General features: G+C 48.9%; 2 protein-coding genes across 2 annotated transcripts in view; both read left to right on the top strand.

Annotated features, from left to right (window-relative positions):
* Window positions 1-17968, top strand: part of cacna1g (calcium channel, voltage-dependent, T type, alpha 1G subunit) — a 727897-nt gene that overhangs the window by 57846 nt on the left and 652083 nt on the right. The window lies entirely within an intron of this gene.
* LOC121293647 (putative uncharacterized protein DDB_G0294196) lies at window positions 4532-12719 on the top strand. Its single transcript, XM_041216814.1, has 4 exons — window positions 4532-4665; window positions 8142-8433; window positions 9300-9484; window positions 12338-12719. Exons 1-4 carry the CDS (start codon window positions 4532-4534, stop codon window positions 12717-12719), a joined length of 993 nt encoding a protein of 330 aa, XP_041072748.1.

Raw genomic sequence — 17968 nt, 5'->3', positions numbered from 1 at the left:
CTACCTAAGCAGAGACATCTACATAAGCATGGATTGCTAACTAAGCATGGATAGGTACCTAAGCAGCGACAGCTACCTAAGCACTGATAGCTACCTAAGCAGTGATAGCTACCTAAGCCGGGAAAGCTACCTAAGCAGAGACATCTACCTAAGCATGGATAGCAAACTAAGCATGGATAGCTACCTAAGCAGCGACAGTTACCTATGCAGAGACAGCAATCTAAGTTGGGATAGCTACTTAAGCAGGGACAGCTACCTAAGCAGAGACAGCTAACTAAGCAGTGACAGCCAGCTAAGTACAGACAGCTACCTATGTAGAGACAGCTACCCCAGCAGCAACAGCTATCTAAGCGGATAAAATTATCTCAGCAGGGACAGTTACCTCTGCAGAGCCAGCTACCTAAGCAGTGACAGCTACCTAAGTAGAGACAGCTACCCCAGCAGCAACAGCTACCAGTGCAGAGACAGTTATCCAAGCTTGAACAGCTACCTAAGCAGAAACAGATACCTAAGGAGGGACAGTGACCTAAGCAGAGGCAGTTACCTAAGCAGAGACAGTTACCTAAGCCGAGACAGATACCAAAGCAGAGAAAGCTATCTAAGCTTGCCAGCTATCTAAGCTGAGACAGCTACCTAAGCAGAGACAGCTACCTAAGCAGGGACAGTTACCTATGCAGGGACAGCTACCTAAGCTGAATCAACTACCTAAGTGGAGACACTTACCTAAGCGGGGACAGCTACCTAAGCAGGGACATTTTAAGCAGGGACAGTTACGTAAGCAGAGACAGCTATCTAAGTAGGGATGCCTACCTAAGCAGAGACAGCTACCTAAGTAGAGACAGCTACCCGAGCAGCAACAGCTACTTAAGCGGATAAAGTTAACTCAGCAGGGACAGTACCTCTGCAGGGATAGCTACCTAAGCAGAGACAGTTACCGAAGCAGAGACACTTACCCAAGCGGGGACAGTTACCTATGCATGGACAGCTACCAAATCAGCGATAGCTTCCTAAGCTGCTTCAGCTACCTAAGTGGAGACACTAACCTAAATGGGGACAGCTATCTAAGCAGGGACATTTACCTAAGCACGGACAGCTCCCTAATCAGCGTCAGTTACTTGACCAAAGACATTTACCTAATCAGAGACAGTGACCTAAGCAGGGACAGTTGCTTGCGCAGGGACAGCTACCTAAGCTGGTACAGTTACCTAAGGATGGACATCTACCTAAGCATAGACCGTTACCTAAGCAGAGACAGATACCTAAGCAAGGAAAGCTATCTAAGTAGGGACAGCTACCTAAGCAGTTAAGGTTACCTCAGCAGGGACAATTACCTATGCAGAGACAGCTACCTAAACAGGGACAGCTACCTAAGCAAAGAAAGCAAACTAAGCAGAGACAGTTACCTAAGCAGGTACAGTTACCCAAGCAGAGACAGTTACCTAAGCAGGGATAGCTGCCGAAGCAGAGACAGTTACTTAAGCAAAGAGAGTTACCCATGCAGGGACAGCTACCTATGCAGAGACAGCTACCTTAGCTGCGTCAGCTACCTAAGTGGAAACACTTACCTAAGCTGTGACAGCTAACTGAGTGGGAACAGCTTCCTAAGTAGAGACATTTTAAGCAGTGACAGTTACATAAGCAGAGACAGCTATCTAAGTAGGGATAGCTACCTGAGCAGGGACAACAACCTAAGCAGGGTCAGTTACCTGACGAAGGACTATTTACCTCAGCAGGTACAGCTACCTAAGCAGGAACAGTTACCTAAGCGGAGACAGGTACCTAAGCTTGAAAAGCTACCTAAGCAGAAACAGATACCTAAGGAGGGACAGTGACCGAGGCAGAGGCGGTTACCTAAGCTGAGACAGTTACCTAAGCTGAGACAGTTCCTAAGCTGAGACAGTTACCTAAGCAGAGACAGATACCAAAGCAGAGAAAGCTATCAATGCTTGACAGCTATCTAAGCAGAGACAGCTATGTAAGCAGGGACAGTTACCTAATCAGAGACAGCTAACTAAGCAGAGCCATCTACCTAAGCAGAGCCATCTACCTAAGCAGAGCCAGCTACCTAAGCAGAGACAGTTACCTAAGCTTGGATAGCTACCTAAGCAAGGACAGCTACATAAGCAGGGACATCTACCTAAGCAGGGTTAGCTACCTAAGCAGGGATAGCTAACTAATCAAGGATAGCTAACTAACCAGCAGGGATAGCTACCTAAGCAGTGACAGTTTCCTAAGCAGAGACAGTTACCTAAGCACAGACATCAATCTAAGCAAAGACAGCAATCTAAGTAGAGACAGCTACCTAAGCAGGGACAGCTACCGAAGCAGAGACAGTTACTTAAGCAAAGAGAGTTACCCATGCAGGGACAGCTACCTATGCAGAGACAGCTACCTAAGCTGCGTCAGCTACCTAAGTGGAGACATTTACCTAAGCTGTGACAGCTAACTGAGCGGGAACAGCTTCCTAAGTAGAGACATTTTAAGCAGTGACAGTTACATAAGCAGAGACAGCTATCTAAGTAGGGATAGCTACCTAAGCAGGGACGACAACCTAAGCAGGGTCAGTTACCTGACGAAGGACATTTACCTCAGCAGGTACAGCTACCAAAGTAGAGACAGCTACCCAAGCAGAGATAGGTACCCAAGCAGAGATAGGTACCCAAGCAGAGACAGCTACCCAAGCAGAGACAGCTACCTAAGCAGAGACAGCTACTCAAGCAGAGACAGCTACCCAAACAGAGACAGCTACCCAAGCAGAGACAGCTACCCAAGCAGAGACAGATACTTAAGCAAAGACAGCTACCTAAGCAGCGACTGATACCTAAGCAGGGATAGCTAACTAAGTAGAGACAGCTACCCCAGCAGCAACAGCTACCTGTGCAGAGACAGTTACCTAAGCTTGAACAGCTACCTAATCAGAAACAGATACCTAAGGAGGGACAGCGAGCTAAGCAGAGGCAGTTACCTAAGCAGAGAAAGCAACTAAGCAGAGACAGTGACCTAAGCAGGGACAGTTGTCTAAGCCGCGACAGCTACCTAAGCAGAGACAGCTACCCAAGCAGAGACAGCTACCCAAGCAGAGACAGATACCTAAGCGGGGATAGCTAATTAAGTAGAGACAGCTACCCCAGCAGCAACAGCTACCTGTGCAGAGACAGTTACCTAATATGAACAGCTACCTAATCAGAGACAGCTACCTAAGCATGGATAGCTAACTATGCAGGGATATCAACATAAGCAGTGACAGCTACCTAAGCATGGATCGCTAACTAAGCAGGGATAGCTACCTAAGCAGCGACAGTTTCCTAAGCAGAGACATTTACCTAAGCGGAGATATCAATCTAAGCAGAGACAGCAATCTAAGTAGGGATAGCTACCTAAGCAGAGACAGCTACCTAAGCAGTGACAGCTACCTAAGCAGTGACAACTACCTAAGTACAGACAGCTACCTATGTAGAGAAAGCTACCACAGCAGCAACAGCTACCTAAGCGGATAAAGTTACCTCAGCAGCGACAGTTACCTCAGCAGCGACAGTTACCTCTGCAGAGACAGCTACCTAAGCAGTGACAGCTACCTAAGTAGAGATAGCTAGCCCAGCAGCAACAGCTACCAGTGCAGAGACAGTTACCCCAGCTTGAACAGCTACCTAAGCAGAAACAGATCCCTAAGGTGGGACAGCTTCCTAAGCAGGGACATTTTAAGTAGGAACAGGTACATAAGAAGAGACATCCATCTAAGCAGGGATAGCTACCTAAGCAGGGGCCACGACCTAAGCAGGGTCAGTTATTTGACGAAGGACATTTACCTAAGCAGGGACAGCTACCTCAGCAGAAACAGCTACCTATGCAGTGGCAGTTACCATAGCAGAGACAGTTACCTAAGCAGAGACAGTTACCTAAGCAGAGACGGTTACCTAAGCAAGGACAGCTACTTAAACAGGTGCACCAAACTCAGCAGAGACAGTTGCCTAAGCAGAGACAGTTACCTAAGCAGAGACAGTTACCTAAGCAGAGACAGTTACCTAAGCAGCGACTGGTACATAAGATGGGACAGATACCTAAGCAGAGACAACAACCTCGGCATAGACAGCTACCCAAGCAGAGACAGCTACCTAAGCAGATACAGCTACCCAAGCAGAGACAGCTCCCAAGCAGAGACAGCTACCATAGCAGAAACAGCTACTTAAGCAGAGACAGCTACCCGAGCAGAGACAGCTACCCGAGCAGAGACAGCTACCCAAGCAGATACAGCTACCCAAGCAGAGACAGCTACCCAAGCAGAGACAGCTACCATAGCAGAAACAGCTACCTAAGCAGAGACAGCTACCCGAGCAGAGACAGCTACCCGAGCAGAGACAGCTACCCGAGCAGAGGCAGCTACCCAAGCAGAGACAGCTACCCGAGCAGAGACAGCTACCCGAGCACAGACAGCAACCCAAGCAGAGACAGCTACCTAAGCAGAGACAGCTACCTAAGCAGAGACAGCTACCCGAGCAGAGACAGCTACCCGAGCAGAGACAGCAACCTAAACATGGACACCTACCTCAGCAGAGACAGCTACCTCAGCAGAGACAGCTACCTCAGCAGAGACATCAATTTAAGCAGAGAAAGCAACCTATGCAGAGACATTTACCTAAGCAGTGACAGTTACCTAAGCCGCGTCTGGTACATAAGATGAGACAGATACCTAAGCAGAGACAGCAACCTTGGCAGAGACAGCTACCCAAGCAGAGACAGCTACCCAAGCAGAGACAGCTACCCAAGCAGAGACAGCTACCCAAGCAGAGGCAACTACCCAAGCAGAGGCTGCTACCCAAGCAGAGGCAGCTACCCAAGCAGAGGCAGCTACCCAAGCAGAGGCAGATACCTAAGCAGAGATAGCTAACTAAGTAGAGACAGCTACCCAGCAGCAACAGCTACCTGTGCAGAGACAGTTAACTAAAATTGAACAGCTACCTAAACAGAAACAGATACCTAAGGAGGGACAGCGAGCTAAGCAGAGTCAGTTACCTAAGCAAAGACAGTTAACTAATCCGAGAAAGATACGAAAGCAGAGAAATCTCTCTAAGCTTGACAGCTATCTAAGTTGTGACAGCTACATAAGCAGGGACAGTTACCTAAGCAGAGACAGTTAAATAAGCAGAGGCAGTTACTTGAGCAGGGACAGCTACCGAAGCACCGACAAGTTACCTATGCAGACACAGCTACCTATGCAGAGACAGCAATCTAAGCAGGGATAGCTACCTAGGCAGTGACAGTTTCCTAAGCAGAGACAGTTACCTAACCAGGGACAGCTACATAAGTAGAGACAGCTACCTAAGTAGGTACAGCTATCCCAGCAGCAACAGCTACAGAAGCAGATAAATTACTTCAGCAGGGACAGTTACCTCTGCAGAGACAGCTACCTAAGCAGGGACAGCTACCTAAGCAGAGACAGCTACCCAAGCAGCAACAGCTACTTAAGCAGATAAAGTTAACTCAGCAGGGACAGTTACCTCTGCAGAGATAGCTACCTAAGCAGGGACAGCTACCTAAGCAGAGAAAGCAACTTAAGCAGACGCAGCTACCTAAGCAGAGACAGTTACCTATGAAGGGACAACTATCTAAGCAGAGACAGTTACCGAAGCAGAGACAGTTAAATAAGCAGGGTCAGCTACCTGCAGAGACAGTTACCTAATCAGGGACAGTTACTTATGCAGCGACATCTACCTAAGCAGGGATAGCTACCTAAACAGCTTCAGCTACCTAGGAGGAGACACTAACCTAAAAGGGGACAGCTATCTAAGCAGGGACATTTACCTAAGCAGGGATAGCTACTAAGCAGAGAAAGCAACCTAAGCAGAGACAGTTACCTAATCAGGGACAGTTACTTATGCAGCGACATCTACCTAAGCAGGGATAGCTACCTAAACAGCTTCAGCTACCTAGGAGGAGACACTAACCTAAAAGGGGACAGCTATCTAAGCAGGGACACTTACCTAAGCAGGGATAGCTACTAAGCAGAGAAAGCAACCTAAGCAGAGACAGTTACCTAAGCAGGCACAGGTACCTAAGCAGAGACAGCTAGCCAAGTTGAGACAGCTACCTAAGCAGAGACAGTTGCCTAAGCAGAGACAGTTGCCTCAGCAGTGACAGTGACCTAAGCCGCGACTGGTACATAAGATGGAACAGATACCTAAGCAGAGACAACAGCCTCGGCAGAGACAGCTACCCAAGCAGAGACAGCTACCTAAGCAGAGACAGCTACCCAAGCAGAGACAGCTACCTAAGCAGAGACAGCTACCTAAGCAGAGACAGCTACCCGAGCGGAGACAGCTACCCGAGCGGAGACAGCTACCTGAGCAGAGACAGATACCCAAGCAGAGGCAGCTACCTAAGCAGAGACAGATACCCAAGCAGAGACAGCTACCTAAGCAGAAACAGTTACCTAAGCAGAGACAGATACCCAAGCAGAGACAGCTACCCGAGCGGAGACAGCTACCCGAGCGGAGACAGCTACCTGAGCAGAGACAGATACCCAAGCAGAGACAGCTACCTAAGCAGAGACAGCTACCTAAGCAGAGACAGCTACCCAAGTTAAGACAGCTACCTAAGCAGAGACAGCTACCTAAGCAGAGACAGCTACCTAAACATGGACACCTACCTCAGCAGAGACAGCTACCTCAGCAGAGACAGCTACCTCAGCAGAGACAGCTACATAAGCAGAGACAGTTACTTAAGCAGAGACAGCTACCTCAGCAGAAACAGTTACCTCAGCAGAGACGGCTACCTAAGCAGAGAAAGCAACCTATGCAGAGACAGTTACCTAAGCAGTGACAGTTACCTAAGCCGCGTCTGGTACATAAGATGAGACAGATACCTAAGCAGCGACAGCAACCTCGGCAGAGAGAGCTACCCAAGCAGAGACAGCTACCCAAGCAGAGACAGCTACCCAAGCAGAGACAGCTACCTAAGCAGAGACAGCTACCTAAGCAGAGGCAGCTACCCAAGCAGAGGCAGCTACCCAAGCAGAGGCAGCTACCCAAGCAGAGGCAGCTACCCAAGCAGAGGCAGCTACCCAAGCAGAGACAGATACCTAAGCAGGAATAGCTAACTAAGTAGAGACAGCTACCCAGCAGCAACAGCTACCTGTGCACAGACAGTTACCTAAGCTTGAACAGCTACCTAAACAGAAACAGATACCTAAGGAGGGACAGCGAACTAAGCAGAGGCAGTTACCTAAGCAGAGACAGTTAACTAAGCCGAGAAAGATACCAAAGCAGAGAAAGCTGTCTAAGCTTGACAGCTATCTAAGCTGCAACAGCTACATAAGCAGGGACAGTTACCTAAGCAGAGACAGTTAAATAAGCAGGGGCAGTTACTTGAGCAGGGACAGCTATCTGAGCAAAGACAGCTACCGAAGCACCGACAAGTTACCTAAGCAGAGACAGCTACCTATGCAGAGACAGCAATCTAAGCAGGGATAGCTACCCAAGTTAAGACAGCTACCTAGGCAGCGACAGTTACCTAAGCAGAGACAGTTACCTAAGCAGGGACAGCTAACTAAGCAGAGACAGCTACCTAAGCAGTGACAGCTACCTAAGTAGAGACAGCTGCCTAAGTAGGTACAGCTATCCCAGCAGCAACAGCTACTTAAGCAGATAAAGTTAACTCAGCAGGGACAGTTACCTCTGCAGAGATAGCTACCTAAGCAGGGACAGCTACCTAAGCGGGGACAGCTTCCTAAGCAGAGACATTTTAAGCAGGGTCAGGTACATAAGCAGAGAGAGCTATCTAAGCTGGGAGAGCTACCTAAGTAGGGACAACCACCTAGGCAGAGTCAGATACCTAACGATGGACAGTTACCTAAGTAGAGACAGCTACCTCTGCAGAGACAGCTACCTAAGCAGGGACAGATACCTATTTAGAGACAGCTACCCAAGCAGAGACTTCTACCTAAGCAGTGACAGCTACCTAAGTAGAGACAGCTACCCCAGCAGCAACAGCTACTTAAGCAGTTAAAGTTAGCTCATCAAGGATAGTTCCCTCTGCAGAGATAACTAACTAAGCAGGGACAGATACCTAAGCAGAGGCAGCGACCTAAGCAGAGGCAGCGACCTAAGCAGGGACAGCTATCTAAGCTGGGACACCTATCTAAGCAGGGACAGTTACCCAAGCAGAGACAGTTACCCAAGCAGAGACAGTTACCCAAGCAGAGACATCTACTTAAGCAGGGACATCTACCTAAGCAGGGACATCTACCTAAGCACGGACAGCTACCTAAGCACGGACAGCTACCTAAGCAGTGACAGCTACCTAAGCTGCTTCATCTACCTAAGTGGAGACACTACCCTAAACGGGAACAGCTGTCTAAGCAGGAACATTTACCTAAGAAGGGACAGCTACCTAATCAAGGACAATTGCTTGCGCAGGTTCAGCTACCAAGCTGATACAGTTACCTAACGATGGACATCTACCTAAGCAGAGACTGTTAACTAAGCAGAGATGGATATCTAAACAAGGACAGCTATCTAAGTTGGGACAGCTACCAAAGCAGTTAAAGTTAGCTCAGTAGGGACAGTTACCTATGCAAAGACAGCTTCCTAAGCAGAGACAGTTACCTAAGCAGAGACAGTTACCTAAGCAGGGACAGTTACCCAAGCAGAGACAGTTAACTAAGCAGGGACAGCTACCTAAGCTGTGACAGCTATCCAAGTGGGGACTGCTTCCTAAGCAGGGACATTTTAAGCAGGGACAGCTTAAGCAGAGACAGCTATCTAACCAGATATAGCTACCTAAGCAGGGACAACCACCTAAGCAGGGTCAGTTAAATGACGAAGGACATTTACCTAAGCAGAGACAGCAACCCAAGCAGAGACAGCAACCCAAGCAGAGACAGCAACCCAAGCAGAGACAGCTACTTGAGCAGGGACAGTTACTTAAGCAGAGACAGTTACCTAAACAGGGACAGTTACCTAAGAAGAGAAAGCAACTAAGCAGAGTCATTTTAAGGAGGGACAGGTACATAAGCAGAGACAGCTATCTAAGCAGGGACAACCACCTAAGCAGGGTCAGATACCTGACGAAGGACATTTACCTAAGCAGAGACAGCTACCTAAGCAGAGGCAGTTAACTAGGCAGAGACAGCTACAGAAACAGAGACAGATACCTAAGCAGGGACAGTTACCTAAGCAGTGACAGTTACCTAAGCAGAGAAAGCAACTAAGGAGAGACAGTTACCTAAGCAGGGACTGTTATCTAGGAAGGGACAGGTACAAAAGCTGAGACTACTACCTCAGCAGAGACTGCTCCCTAATCAGAGACAGTTAACTAAGTGCAACAGATACCGAAGCAGAGACAGCAACCTCGGCAGAGGCAACTACCCAAGCAGAGACAGCGACCCAAGCAGACACAGCGACCCAAGCAGAGACAGCTACCGAAGCACAGACTGTTACCTAAGCAGTGACTGGTACCTAAGCAGTGACAGTGACCTAAGCCGCGACTGGTACATAAGATGAGACAGATACCTAAGCAGAGACAGCAACCTCGGCAGAGACAGCTACCCAAGCAGAGACAGCTACCCGAGCAAAGACAGCTACACAAGCAGAGACAACAACCCAAGCAGAGACAGCTACCCAAGCAGAGACAGATACCTAAGCAGAGACTAATACCCAAGTTGAGACAGCTACCTAAGCAGAGAATGCTACCCAAGCAGAGACAGCTACCTAAGCAGAGACAGCTACCTAAGCAGAGACAGCTACCTCAGTAGAGACAGCTGCCTAAGCAGAGATAGTTACCTAAGCAGAGAAAGCAACCTAGGCGGAGACAGTTACCTAAGAAGGGACAGTTACCTTAGCAGAGAAAGCAACCTAAGCAGAGATAGCTACCTAAGCAGAGACAGATACCCAAGCAGAGACAGCTACCCAAGCAGAGACAGCTACCCAAGCAGAGACAGCTATCCAAGCAGAGTCAGCTACTTAAGCAGGACAGTTACCTGAGCAGAGACAGCTACCCAAGCAGAGACAGATACCTATACAGGAATAGCTAACTAAGTAGAGACAGCTACCCCAGCAGCAACAGCTACCTGTGCACAGACAGTTACCTAAGCTACAGCTACCTAATCAGAAACAGATACCTAAGGAGGGACAGCGAGCTTACCAGAGGCAGTTATCTAAGCAGAGACAGTTACCTAAGCCCGAGACAGATACCAAAGCAGAGAAAGCTATCGAAGCTTGACAGCTATCTAAGCTGAGACAGCTACGTAAGCAGGGACAGTTACCTCAGCAGAGACAGTTAAATAAGCAGAGGCAGTTACTTGAGCAGGGATGGCTACCTGAGCAAAGACAGCTACCTCAGTACCGACAAGTTACCTAAGCAGAGACAGCTACCTAAGCAGAGACAGCAATTTAAGCAGGGATAGCTACCTAGGCAGCGACAGTTTCCTAAGCAGAGACAGGTCCCTAAGCAGGGACAGCAAGCTAAGCAGAGATAGCAATCTAAGTAGGGATAGCTACCTAAGCAGAGACCGCTACCTAAGCAGGGACAGCTACCTAAGCAGGGACAGCTACCCAAGCAGAGACAACTACCCAAGCAGAGACGGCTACCCAAGCAGTGACAGCTACCCAAGCAGTGACAGCTACCTAAGTAGAGACATCTACCTAAGTAGAGACTGCTACCCCATCAGCAACAACTACCTAAGCCGATGAAGTTACCTCAGCAGGGACAGTTACCTCTGCAGAGACAGCTACCTAAGCAGGGACAGCTACCCCAGCAGGAACAGCTACTTAAGCAGTTAAAGTTATCTCATCAAGGTTAGTTCCCTCTGCAGGGACAGCTACCTAAGCAGAGAAAGCGACCTAAGCAGAGGCAGCGACCTAAGCAGAGGCAGCGACCTAAGCAGGGACAGTTACCTAAGCAGGGACAGTTACCTAAGCAGGGACAGTTACCTAAGCAGGGACAGCTACCTAAGCTGCTTCAGCTAAATAAGTGGAGACACTAGCCTAAATGGGAACAACTGTCTAAGCAGGGACATTTACCTAAGAAGGGACAGCTACCTAAGCAGGGACAACTGCTTGCACAATGTTCAGCTACCTAAGCTGATACAGTTACCTAAGGATGGACATCTACCTAAGCAGAGAATGTTAACTAAGCAGCGACAGATATCTAATCAAGGACAGCTATCTAAGCAGGGACAGCTACCAAAGCAGTTAAAGTTATTTCAGCAGGAACAGTTACCTAAGCAGAGAAAGCAACCTAAGCAGGGACAGTTACCTAAGCCGGGACAGTTACTCAAGCAGAGACAGTTACCTAAGCAGGGACAGCTACCTAAGTTGTGACAGCTACCTAAGTTGTGACAGCTACCCAAGCAGAGACAGCTACCCAAGCAGAGACAGCTACCCAAGCAGAGGCAGCTACCCAAGCAGAGGCAGATACCTAAGCATGGATAGCTAACTCAGTAGAGACAGCTACCCCAGCAGCAACAGCTACCTGTGCAGAGACAGTTACCTAAGCTTGAAAAGCTACCTAATCAGAAACAGATACCAAAGCTGAGACAGCTACATAAGCAGGGACAGTTACCTAAGCAGAGACAGTTAAATAAGCAGAGGCAGTTACTTGAGCATGGACAGCTACCTGAGCAAAGACAGCTACCGAAGCACCGACAATTTACCTAAGCAGAGACAGCTACCTAAGCAGAGACAGCTACCTAAGCAGAGACAGCTACCAAAGCAGGGATAGCTACCAAAGCAGGGATAGCTACCTAAGCAGGGATAGCTACCGAAGCAGGGATAGCTACCGAAGCAGGGATCGCTACCAAAGCAGGGATAGCTACCTAAGCAGGGATAGCTACCGAAGCAGGGATCGCTACCAAAGCAGGGATAGCTACCTAAGCAGAGGCAGTTACCTAAGCAGGGACAGCTACCCAAGCAGAGACAACTACCCAAGCAGAGACAGCTACCCAAGCAGTGACAGCTACCCAAGCAGTGACAGCTACCTAAGTAGAGACAGCTACCTAAGCCGATGAAGTTACCTCAGCAGGGACAGTTACCTCTGCAGAGACAGCTACCTAAGCAGGGACAGCTACCCCAGCAGGAACAGCTACTTAAGCAGTTAAAGTTATCTCATCAAGGTTAGTTCCCTCTGCAGGGACAGCTACCTAAGCAGAGAAAGCAACCTAAGCAGAGGCAGCGACCTAAGCAGAGGCAGCGACCTAAGCAGACACAGTTACCTAAGCAGACAGTTACCTAAGCAGGGACAGTTACCTAAGCAGGGACAGTTACCTAAGCAGGGACAGCTACCTAAGCTGCTTCAGCTAAATAAGTGGAGACACTAGCCTAAACGGGAACAACTGTCTAAGCAGGGACATTTACCTAAGAAGGGACAGCTACCTAAGCAGGGACAACTGCTTGCACAATGTTCAACTACCTAAGCTGATACAGTTACCTAAGGATGGACATCTACCTAAGCAGAGAATGTTAACTAAGCAGCGACAGATATCTAATCAAGGACAGCTATCTAAGCAGGGACAGCTACCAAAGCAGTTAAAGTTATTTCAGCAGGAACAGTTACCTAAGCAGAGAAAGCAACCTAAGCAGGGACAGTTACCTAAGCCGGGACAGTTACTCAAGCAGAGACAGCTACCTAAGCAGGGACAGCTACCTAAGCAGAGAAAGCAACCTAAGCAGGGACAGTTACCTAAGCAGGGACAGTTACTCAAGCAGAGACAGTTACCTAAGTTGTGACAGCTACCTAAGTTGTGACAGCTACCCAAGCAGAGACAGCTACCCAAGCAGAGACAGCTACCCAAGCAGAGACAGCCACCCAAGCAGAGGCAGCTACCCAAGCAGAGGCAGATACCTAAGCATGGATAGCTAACTCAGTAGAGACAGCTACCCCAGCAGCAACAGCTACCTGTGCAGAGACAGTTACCTAAGCTTGAAAAGCTACCTAATCAGAAACAGATACCAAAGCTGAGACAGCTACATAAGCAGGGACAGTTACCTAAGCAGAGACAGTTAAATAAGCAGAGGCAGTTACTTGAGCATGGACAGCTACCTGAGCAAAGACAGCTACCGAAGCACCGACAATTTACCTAAGCAGAGACAGCTACCTAAGCAGAGACAGCTACCTAAGCAGAGACAGCTACCAAAGCAGGGATAGCTACCAAAGCAGGGATAGCTACCTAAGCAGGGATAGCTACCAAAGCAGGGATCGCTACCAAAGCAGGGATAGCTACCTAAGCAGAGGCAGTTACCTAAGCAGAGGCAGTTACCTAAGCAGAGGCAGTTACCTAAGCAGAGACAGTTACCTAAGCAGAGACAGTTACCTAAGCAGGGACAACTATCTAAGCAGGGACAGTTCCCCAAGCAGTGAGTTACCAAAGCAGAGTTACCTAAGCAGGGTCAGCTACCTAAGCAGGGACAGTTACCTAAGCTGCTTCAGCTACCTAAGTGGAGACACTAACATAAACCCGGGACAGCTATCTAAGTAGGGAAATTTACCTAAGCAGGGTCAGCTATCTAAGCAGGGACAGCTACCTAAGCAGTTAAAGTTACCTCAGCAGGGACAGTTACCTTTACAGAGACAGCTACCTAAGCAGGGACAGCTACCTAAGCAGAGACAGCTACCCAACTTGAGACAGCTACCCAACTTGAGACAGCTACCCAAGTTGAGACAGCTACCTAAGCAGAGACAGCTACCTAAGCAAGGACAGCTACCTAAGCAGGGACACCTACCTCAGCAGAGACAGTTACCTAGGCAGAGACAGTTACGTAAGCAGTGACAGTTAACCTAAGCTGAGACTGGTACATAAGATGAGACAGATACCTAAGCAGAGACCGCAGCCTCGGCAGAGACAGCTACCCAAGCGGAGACAGCTACCCAAGCGGAGACAGCTACCCAAGCAGAGACAGCTACCCAAGCAGAGACAGCTACCCAAGCTGAGACAGCTACCCAAGCTGAGACAGCTACCTAAGCAGGGACAGCTGCTTGCACAGGGTCAGCTACCTAAGCTGAAGCAGTTACCTAAGGATATACATCTACCTAAGCAGGAACTGTTACCCAAGCAGAGACAGATACCTAAGCAAGGACAGCTATCTATGCAGGGACAGCTACCTAAACAGTTAAAGTTACCTCAGCAGGGATAGTTGCCTATGCAGCGACAGTTACCTAAGCAAGGACAGTTACTCAAGCAGAGACAGTTACCTAAGCGGGGACAGCTTCCCAAGCAGAGACATTTTAAGCAGGGACAGGTACATAAGCAGAGACAGTTATCAAAGCAGGGATAGTGCCCTAAGCAGGGACAACCACCTAAGCAGGGTCAGTTACCTGACGAAGGACATTTACCTAAGCAGAGACAGCTACCTAAGCAGTGACAGTTACCTAAGCAGGGACAGTTACCTAAGCAGAGAAAGCAACTAAGCAGAGACAGCTCCCTTATCAGCGACAGTTACCTAAGCCGCGACAGATAGATAAGATGAGACAGATACCTAAGCAGAGACAGCAACCTAGGCAGAGACAACTACCCAAGCAGAGACAGCTACCCAAGCAGAGACAGCTACCCAAGCAGAGACAGCTACCCAAGTTGAGACAGCTACCTAAGCAGAGACAGCTACCTAAGCAAGGACAGCTACCTAAACAGGGACACCTACCTCAGCAGAGACAGCTACCTAAGCAGAGACAGTTGCCTAAGCGGTGACAACTACCTAAGCAAGGACAGCTGCCCAAGCAGAGACAGCTACCCAAGCAGAGACAGCTACCCAAGCAGAGAAGGCTACCTAAGCAGAGACAGATACCTAAGTAGAGTCAGCTACCCAAGTTCAGACAGCTACCTAAGCAGAGACCGATACCTAAGCTGAGACAGCTACCTAAGCAAGGACAACTACCTAAACAGGGACACCTCCCCCAGCAGAGACAGCTACCTCAGCCGATACAGTTACTTAAGCAGAGCCAGTTACTTAAGCAGAGGCAGCTACCCAAGGAGAGGCAGCTTCCTAAGCAGGGACTGTTACCTAAGCAGGGACTGTTACCTAAGCAGGGCCAGTTACTTAAGCAGGGACAGTTACCTAAGCAGAGAAAGCAACTAAGCAGAGACAGCTCCCTTATCAGCGACAGTTACCTAAGCCGCGACAGATAGATAAGATGAGACAGATACCTAAGCAGAGACAGCAACCTAGGCAGAGACAACTACCCAAGCAGAGACAGCTACCCAAGCAGAGACAGCTACCCAAGCAGAGACAGCTACCCAAGCAGAGACAGCTACCCAAGCAGAGAAGGCTACCTAAGCAGAGACAGATACCTAAGTAGAGTCAGCTACCCAAATTCAGACAGCTACCTAAGCAGAGACCGATACCTAAGCTGAGACAGCTACCTAAGCAAGGACAACTACCTAAACAGGGACACCTCCCTCAGCAGAGACAGCTACCTCAGCCGATACAGTTACTTAAGCAGAGACAGTTACTTAAGCAGAGGCAGCTACCCAAGGAGAGGCAGCTTCCTAAGCAGGGACTGTTACCTAAGCAGGGACTGTTACCTAAGCAGGGCCAGTTACTTAAGCAGGGACAGTTACCTAAGCAGAGAAAGCAACTAAGCAGAGACAGCTCCCTTATCAGCAACAGTTACCTAAGCCGCGACAGATAGATAAGATGAGACAGATACCTAAGCAGGGACAGCAACCTAGGCAGAGACAACTACCCAAGCAGAGGCTGCTACCCAAGCAGAGGCAGCTACCCAAGCAGAGACAGCTACCCAAGCAGAGACAGCTACCCAAGCAGAGACAGCTACCCAAGCAGAGACAGCTACCTAAGCAGAGACAGCTACCTAAGCAAGGACAGCTACCTAAACAGGGACACCTACCTCAGCAGAGATAGCTACCTAAGCAGAGACAGTTGCCTAAGCGGTGACAACTACCTAAGCAAGGACAGCTACCCAAGCAGAGACAGCTACCCAAGCAGAGACAGATACCTAAGTAGAGACAGCTACCCAAGTTCAGACAGCTACCTAAGCAGAGACCGATACCTAAGCTGAGACAGCTACCTAAGCAAGGACAACTACCTAAACAGGGACACCTCCCTCAACAGAGACAGTTACTTAAGCAGAGACAGCTACCCAAGCAGAGGCAGCTACCCAAGCAGAGGCAGCTTCCTAAGCAGGGACTGTTACCTAAGCAGGGACTGTTACCTAAGCAGGGCCAGTTACTTAAGCAGGGACAGTTACCTAAGCAGAGAAAACAATTAAGCAGAGACAGTTACATAAGCAGGGACTGTTATCTAAGAAGGGACAGGTACATATGCTGAGACAACTACCTAAGCAGAGACAGTTACCTAAGCCGCGACAGGTTCATAAGATGAGACAGATACCTAAGCAGAGACAGCAACCTCGGCAGAAACAGCTACCCAAGCAGAGACAGCTACCTAAGCAGAGACAGCTACCCAAGCAGAGACAGCTACCCATGCAGAGACAGCTACCCATGCAGAGACAGCTACCCATGCAGAGACAGTTACCTTAGCAGAGACAGACACCCCAGCACAGTCAGCTACCCAAGTTCAGATAGCTCCTAAGCAGAGATAGCTACCTGAGCAGAGACAGCTACCCAAGGAGAGACAGCTACCTGAGCAGAGACAGCTACCCAAGGAGAGACAGCTACCCAAGGAGAGACAGCTACCTAAGCAGAGACAGCTACCCAAGTTCAGATAGCTCCTAAGCAGAGACAGATATCTAAGCAGAGACAGATACCTAAGCAGAGACAGCTACCTAAGCAAGGACAGATACCTAAACAGGGACAGCTACCTCAGCAGAGACAGCTATCTTAGCAGAGACAGTTACTTAAGCGGAGAAAGCACCCTAAGCAGAGACAGTTACCTAAGCAGAGACAGTTACCTAAGCAGAGACAATTACCTAAGCAGGGACAGCTACCTAAGCAGAGAAAGCAACTTACGCAGAGACAGTTACCTAAGCAGTGACAGTAACCTAAGTCGCGACTGATACCTAAGCCGAGTCAGATACCGAAGCAGAGAATGCTATCTAAGCTTGACAGCTATCTAAGCTGAGACAGCTACATAAGCAGGGACATTTACCTAAGCAGAGACAGTTAAATAAGCAGAGGCAGTTACTTGAGCAGGGACAGCTACCTAAGCAGAGACAGCTACCTAAGCAGAGACAGCTATCTGAGCAGGGACAGCTACCAGAGCAGGGACAGCTACCTAAGCAGGGATAGCTACCAATGCAGGGATAGCTACCAATGCAGGGATAGCTACCAATGCAGGGATAGCTACCAAAGCAGGGATAGCTACCTAAGCAGAGGCAGCTACCTAAGCAGAGGCAGCTACCTAAGCAGAGACAGTTACCTAAGCAGGGACAAATATCTAAGCAGGGACAGTTACCCAAGCTGAGACAGTTACCGAAGCAGAGACAGTTACCTAAGCAGGGTCAGCTACCTAAGCAGAGACAGTTACCTAAGTAGGGACAGTAACCTAAGTCGCGACTGATACCTAAGCCGAGTCAGATACCGAAGCAGAGAACGCTATCTAAGCTTGACAGCTATCTAAGCTGAGACAGCTACATAAGCAGGGACATTTACCTAAGCAGAGACAGTTAAATAAGCAGAGGCAGTTACTTGAGCAGAGACAGCTACCTAAGCAGAGACAGCTATCTAAGCAGAGACAGCTATCTGAGCAGGGACAGCTACCAGAGCAGGGACAGCTACCTAAGCAGGGATAGCTACCAATGCAGGGATAGCTACCAATGCAGGGATAGCTACCAAAGCAGGGATAGCTACCTAAGCAGAGGCAGCTACCTAAGCAGAGGCAGCTACCTAAGTAGAGACAGTTACCTAAGCAGGGACAACTATCTAAGCAGGGACAGTTACCCAAGCAGAGACAGTTACCAAAGCAGAGACAGTTACCTAAGCAGGGTCAGCTACCTAAGCAGAGACAGTTACCTAAGCAGGGACAGCTACCTAAGCAGGGAGAGCTACCTAAGCTGCTTCAGATAC

Source organism: Carcharodon carcharias, chromosome 22, assembly GCF_017639515.1.
Source record: "Carcharodon carcharias isolate sCarCar2 chromosome 22, sCarCar2.pri, whole genome shotgun sequence".
In the NCBI taxonomy this organism is placed as follows: domain Eukaryota; kingdom Metazoa; phylum Chordata; class Chondrichthyes; order Lamniformes; family Lamnidae; genus Carcharodon; species Carcharodon carcharias.
Note: the sequence above shows the minus strand (reverse complement) of the source record. Positions and strands in the feature narration are given on the sequence as shown.

Excerpts from the sequence above, each read along its gene's own strand:
- LOC121293647 (XM_041216814.1), top strand. The coding sequence starts at position 4,532 with ATGGACACCTACCTCAGCAGAGACAGCTACCTCAGCAGAGACAGCTAC. Across the intron at positions 4,666-8,141 it reads AGTTACCTAAGCCGCGTCTG|GGACAGTTACCCAAGCAGAG; the intron begins GTACATAAGATG and ends CTATCTAAGCAG. Across the intron at positions 9,485-12,337 it reads AGTGACCTAAGCCGCGACTG|GGACATTTACCTAAGAAGGG; the intron begins GTACATAAGATG and ends CTGTCTAAGCAG.